The sequence below is a fragment of the Sorghum bicolor genome, chromosome 1 (assembly GCF_000003195.3).
Source record: "Sorghum bicolor cultivar BTx623 chromosome 1, Sorghum_bicolor_NCBIv3, whole genome shotgun sequence".
In the NCBI taxonomy this organism is placed as follows: Eukaryota; Viridiplantae; Streptophyta; class Magnoliopsida; order Poales; family Poaceae; genus Sorghum; species Sorghum bicolor.
In genome coordinates, this window is record NC_012870.2 from 21,040,589 (window position 1) to 21,047,575 (window position 6,987).

Below are 6,987 nucleotides of genomic sequence, written 5' to 3' on the forward strand. Positions count from 1 at the left end.
TGGGTTTAATCGATTCGAATCGCCGTGTTTCCGCGGATATGGAGCCTCAATCCTCACCCCATCGTCGTAGTAACAAATGAACTTTGGTATAAGAAAGATGTGGTTTGCTTATGAAAGTTTGATAATAATTTTGGTTAGTCATAAATGATAATCTTGAGTTAAAACTTGAAAGTAGGTTTTACTCTTAGTAAGCTTTTATGCAAAAGCAATGTTTTGATCTTGCTAAAAGCTTTACCTTGAATACCTATAACCTGCATACCTGAGTCTTCACCTCTTTTCTAGTCGGTTAAGTCTTGTTGAGTACTTTTGTACTCAGGGTTTATTAACCTATGTTGCAGGTGAACCTTTTGATCAACCTTTTGATGGTCGTTGTTTCTTCACTCTCGTGGAGGAGAGTGATGATGATGAATCTGATGTGTGACCTTGGGCAAGTAAAGCAAGTTGTGTGACTTATGGTTTATGTAATATAAAGTTCCGAACCTTTTATGTACTAAATACTTATGGTTTGTAACCTTTGGACTTAAGTTCAATCTATGTTATGTAACCTTTCCGCTTTTACTCTGATTTATCTTATCTATGAAAATGTTGTAATACTGTAATGCTTAATGAGGGAATTCCTGGAATTAATGTAACGTGGATGATTCGGGTTTCCGAGGACACCCGACAGAATTCTTGAGTCATTTGGAACTCGTGTACGCCGATCAGAAGTCTCTGAGACAATGATGGGTGCATGTGGGCCACTTAATTCAGGAGGTTCTGCCACAGTTTAATTGGTATTTGTTTTCGTCTATATTTAATACTCCATGCATATGCCCCAAGATTCGATGTGACGGAAAATCTTGAAAATTTTTAGGAACTAAACAAGGCCCAAGTTTACTTGCTTACACAAATTAAGGTAATTGTTCCAACTGGATTCTTTCTACGGAGTCATTACCTGATAACCAAAAACATAGCTTTACTTGTAACATATCGAAGTGGTTTTGACTCTAGAGTTTGCACCATAAAGCATGGTCATCGCCCTGTTGGGCTGGTTGATTTTTGGCTGCTGTTGATACTAATTTGTTGTGAGCGAAAATCACTGTTCTATAGCTTAAGTTCAAGCGAATTGGCACAATGAAATTTCACAACTGCAAACGTCTAGAAAAAGATTCCAGGAGAACTTTCAGATCATGAAATATCTCTACATTGTGAGAGTATGATATTTATTACAGAACCATTATATTATCCTTACACAATAAATAAATAAACTTAATTAAAAAATGTTGCACTTTAATCCACCATCCTCAGTTTATAATAAACAAGAACAAGACGACACTGACTGACCGACGACATGGGGCATCCAATCCAAACTAAAAAACAGGAAATGATAGAACTCGATCAAGAAAGAAAAAGGAGTAGCGTTGCTACGTAAGTCGTCTTCCCGCTGCCACCACCACCAAAAGAATCATAAGCTACTTATTATACCTATGAATCCTCAGCTTAGTCTCATTGTTGTGCTCACAATGCAATTAACTAAGTACTTGTTCAACAGATCGAGTACTGGCGACATTGAGAATTATATAATCTTGAAGCTGAAGAAGCAAGCTAGTTTCATCGTCCTTGCCTTAGCCTGTCGAATCGAAGAATGAATCGCGATGTGTATGTGCTTTGGTGGGAATTGAGACGAAGATGAGTGGCCGGGCAGCTATAGCGCGGTGGAATGGAAGTAGATCACATCATCGGTCCATCGATGGTCAGGTCCTTGAGGAAGCCATACTTCTCCATGAATGGGTTGGAGACGTCCTTGAGCGGGTAGAGGTGGATGCGGTCCTTCCAGACGCCGGCGTCGGTGGCGGGGTTCTCGACGGTCCAGATGCAGCTGTTGCACTTGAAGCCGGCGCCGAAGGTGACCATGAGCACGCGGTCGCCCTTGCGCAGGCGTCCCTGAGCCTCCATGTAGCTGAGCACGTACCAGACGCTGCTGGCGGAGGTGTTGCCGAAGCGGTGCAGCGTCATGCGCGAGGGCTCCAGGTCGTGCTCCGTGAGCGTGAGCCCCTTGCCCACGCCGTCGATGACGGCGGCGCCGCCGGTGTGGACGCAGAAGTGGTCGACGCCGGCCTTCATGCGGATGGTGAGGTGGTTGGACGACTTGTAGCCGCGCTTGCGCGCGAGGCGCGCGGAGAAGGTGGCGCAGGTGAGGCGGAGCAGCTCCGGGAGTGGGAGCACCTTGGGAGCCAGCACGCGGAGGTTGTGGATGAAGGCGTGCACGGCGGCGCGCGGCAGCTCCTTGCCCAGGTGGAACCCGGGGCGGCCGGCGTCGTCCTCCATCTGCAGCGCGCAGTTGTAGGCCTCGTCGGAGGCGCCCGTGTGGGTGCGCACCACGTGGCGGAGCCGGAGCTTGGCGTGTGACCGGAGGCGCGGGTCGTTGCTGAGGAAGTAGGCGCAGCCGCCGGAGCGGAAGAGGCAGTTGCCCAGCATGAAGGACTTCTTGTTGCCGGCGTACCAGTTGGGCGCGATCGACTCCGACGTCATCACCAGAGCCACCTGACCCGCGCGCGTACTGCAGTGCATAACCGTCAAGTATCCATTCATGACAAAGATTGACATGACATGCATAAGATCAGATTCAACACCGGAAGATACCATTTTCTTCGGAAATGTTTTTTTTTTCTTGATTGAAAGAAGTAGAAGTTCATTCATTGATTTGAGGCGGCACAGGACGATTGGCATATTGTCATCCAATGTTGAGGTAGGTTGTCCATGTCAATTCCAGACATGAAAGTGAGACCGATCTACGGAACACATCCTTATTCCACCAGAGCCCAGCCCTCTGTGTGTGTACGGCTCATCTCACTACCGAACTCACAACATCGGCGGCGAGCCGGCGACCCCCTATGCACATGCACACACATGGAATGGAACTGCATGGGCCAAACGGTAGGCAGGAACATGGCGGCCACTCCCATGGCTAACCACTGCGTTGGATTTCATCAGACCTGGGTGGAGTGGAGAGCTGGAGATGTGTGCCTGGCCCTGGTTGTTTCTCTGCCCGGGACCGGGAGGCAAAGCAGACAGTTGAGCCCAGCCGGGCGGGCACAGGTCGGTCAGGTCAGGTCCAGGCTCCGGCCGGCCGGGCGGCCAGCCATGCCATGCCATGCCTCCTCAGCCTGGGCGCCGAGCGGCTGCCATTCATGCCCATCCAAAGTTGGTGAGCAGGCATTGAAGGAGTACTACTACTACTACCCCGTCGGCCGTAGCTGGCTGTCTCACATGCAGTGCAGTAGTGCGCGCGTGGTAGGCAGCAGCACAGCACGGCACAGCATTCATGCGACTGCTGGCCCCGGCCCCGGCTCTCCACATTCATTCCCGTGTTCATTGCTGCGGCTACTGCCATCGCCATCTCGGATGGATCTTCTTGCGCAGTACTAGTACACAGGGGTGGGTGAGCCGAGGGGAGGTGGGGAACGCAACGCACAGCGGGAACAATTTAGGGGGTGTCTGCCGGAGGCACTAAAGTTTAATACATACTATAGGATTTGTAATTACATCAATTAGTGTTTAACCATAGACTAATTAAATTTAAAAAATCGTCTCGCAAATTATTCTCTATCTATGTTTTTAGTTTTGTAAGTAGTGTACATTTAATACTTTATACATGTATCCAAATATTATCGATTTGTACACACTGTTTTAGGATGCACTAAGGTTCACTACACTTACTGTTCGCTGGTTTGAATTACTATTGACTAATTTATTGTAAGAGAAAAACACTCATAGCTAACAGAAAAAGTACGGCCGAAAAGAAAAACGAACAGGCTCGAAGTACTACTGTGTGAGTTTTCCAATCATGGACACATTGGTAATTGTTATGCCTTGTTAGTTCCACACTCAAAATATTTTTATCCATCATATCAAATCTTTGGACATGTGCACGGAACATTAAATATTAGACAAAAAAACTAATTACACAGTTTGTCTGTAAATTGCGAGACGAATCTTTTAAACTTAATTAATCTACGAGTGAATATTAATTACTAAATAAAACAAAAATACTATAGTAGCTAAATCAAAAACTTTTTGAAACTAAACAAGACTTTATAGTACTGTACAATATTTTTTCTAGACTATATCTTGCTGAAATAAAGCAAAACTATGATCTTCCCTTTCATGACCTCACCGCTAAATAAAACCATTGTGGTTATTTTCGGTAGCAAGTAATCAGTTTTTAAATTCCTAAAACCTGTACAGACTAGGCTGCAGTAGGAAGCGCCTCTCGTATATGTAACTATTGTTGTATGTTAACTCCATCTTATTATTAATCAAAGCTGACAGCTGGATCTTTAAAAAAAACATGGGCAGAGAGTTACGAAACAAGTACGGCCTTGTTTAATTTATTTTTTTACTTAGCATATTTACAACTATAGTAATTAGTGTCAACTAATTAGATAAAAGATTCGTCTAGCAAAATATATACAAACGGTGTAATTCGTTATTTTTTATCTATATTTAGTGTTTTATATATGTGTCTAAATATTTGATGTAATATGATAGGACGAAAAGTTTTTAAGCGTGAACTAAACAAGGCCAACGTACTTCTACTAAAATTTAGTATTACGGAGTAGGTTGCCAGGACCTTGTTTAGTTTACAAATTATTTTGGGTTCAACTAGTATTTTTGTTTGTATTTAATAATTACTGTCTAACTATGAATTAATTAGGCTTAAAAGATTTATCTTACAAATTACAAATAAACTATAATTAATTATATTTTTTTATCTATATTTAGTGCTCTATACATGCGTCCAAAAAATTGATATGATGGTGAATTTTGAAACTTTTTTTTGAAACTAACCAAGGCCTAGGTAGAACTACGTGCTAGAAAAAGCATTAATTTACAAGGAATAGTACTAAACATATGCATTAACTCTTTTGATCTGATCTCAGCTTGCAGATGGAAATTCAATGGCATGGAACCAAAGAAAGTGAGTCACTGGGTGTATCCATGCCTTTAAATACGAGCAGCTAGGGCCCCTCTCAGGCATAAATTTTTGCCCAGCTTTTACGCTTTTACCTGCACAACATTAGCTAGGGATTTTTTTTGCCCAGCTCTGGCCTTTTTTCTCTCAAAAAAAAAAGACAGAAAAGCTACTACTAGCAAATTGGACTTAGGCCTTGATTAGTTCACCCTGAAAACCAAAAAGTTTTCAAGATTCCTCGTCACATCGAATCTTATGCCACATGCATGAAACGTTAAATATAGACGAAAACAAAAACTAATTACACAATTTAGCTGGAAATCACGAGACCAATCTTTAGATTCTAGTTAGTCCATAATTGGATAATATTTGTCACAAACAAACGAAAATGCTACAGTACAGAAAACTTTTTACTTTTCGGAACTAAACAAGGCCTTAATTTTGCAGGCTCTGGGACAGGGAAAATTCTCTAGTTGGTGCAAATTGGACTTTTCCCTTAAAAAGCTGTTAATTAAGTACTTACGCCAAATTCTCTAGGTGGTGAAAATTCTGTAGTATATTTTTTCGAAGGAATTAAATACTCATGGCCAAATAATAGACGTGGCTGTGGTCAATCTATTGTCAATTTGTCAGACTCAGACCAGGATCCTGGTGCAGAAATATTTATTTACGCCAACTTTAAATGAGATCTTATCTTTGCCGGTGGAATAGTTTCGAAACAAACAAAGAGAATTACTAGAGAGAAAATGCTACTACTAATAAACATAATAATAAGAATAAGAATTAATTAACAAAGACCAGGGGTGGGGAAAAGGAAGGAAAACATGCACAACAGCGGAATCACCTGAAGAATCTGTTGACGAGGTCAAGCGCGATGAGCGTGGCGCTGCACCCCATGCCCGTGAGGTTGTACACCTTGACGTCCTCGCGGAGGCCGTAGCGGCGCACGACGCGCGCCGACAGCGACGGCGCCGGCGAGAACATGGACACGTTGACGACGAGGACGTCGACGTCGGCGGGTCGGATGCCGACGCCCCCCGGCGCCGCGGACCGGGCGAAGAGCTCGTCGAGGACGGCGTGGAAGGTCTCGTCCATCTCCTCCATGCCCTCCCGGAGGCGGTCGGGCCGGGCCTCCCCGCCCTCGATCATGTTGCGCGGGCCGTACGTCTCCTCGCCGATGCCGGAGTTGGCGATCACCTTGAGCAGGAACTTGTACTCCTCCAGCCCCAGCAGCTGGTTCCGCTGGATGATCTCGCCGCACAGGTCCGTCGGCAGCTTGCGGTCGTCCGTCGCCTTGTAGCAGACGTAGTCCAGCAGGTAGCACCGACGCCGCTGCGCGCGCGCCACCAGCAGCCGCGCTAGCATCGCCGCCAAGCACGCCAGCAGCGGCAGCGTCAGCAACGTCATCAGCTCCATCGCCGCGCCACCCGCCGGCCGCAAGCACGCACTTGTTGCTCCGCCTGCTCTCTTGTACGTTCTTGCCAAGAATCAAGAGCTAGATGGGGAGATCTAGCGAGCTAGCTACGAGGAAGGCGGCAATGGGCAACGCGTGTGGTTGCTGCTCATGGAGATGGTACCAATGGAGAGGGAACCGAAAGGAATAGATGTGTGTGACAATGCGAGTGTGCTTGCTGAGCTAAATGCCCCCAAGCAACCAGCTCTAACAGTGACGAGCTTGGGGAGGTGGGTTTGGTGGGGTGGGATGAGAGGGAGATTTATTAGAGGGTTTAGAGGTTGGCGAAGGGAGAAGGGAGGAGGGTGGCTTAATTTATAGCCGGAAGAAGAGGCGACCACCACCTCATGGGTGGTCATGGCTCATGAGTCATGACAACAACCTTCCTCTCTCAGGTCCTTATTTAGTTATCAAAAAAATTTGTCAAAAATTTTAGATTTCTCGTCATATCGAATCTTACCGTGTATGTATGAAACATTAAATATAAATAAAAATAATAATTAATTGTATAGTTTGTTTGTAATTTACGAGACAAGTCTTTTGAGTCTAGTTAGTCTATGATTAAAGTATTAAATACAAA

General features: G+C 45.1%; 1 protein-coding gene across 1 annotated transcript; it reads right to left on the reverse strand.

Moving 5' to 3' along the window:
* Positions 1,168-6,687, reverse strand: LOC8067433 (3-ketoacyl-CoA synthase 12). Its single transcript, XM_002467050.2, has 2 exons — positions 5,799-6,687; positions 1,168-2,539 (listed from the first exon to the last, which is right to left on the reverse strand). The coding sequence occupies exons 1-2, from the start codon at positions 6,368-6,370 to the stop codon at positions 1,711-1,713; spliced, it is 1,401 nt and encodes a 466-aa protein (XP_002467095.1). The 5' UTR covers positions 6,371-6,687; the 3' UTR covers positions 1,168-1,710.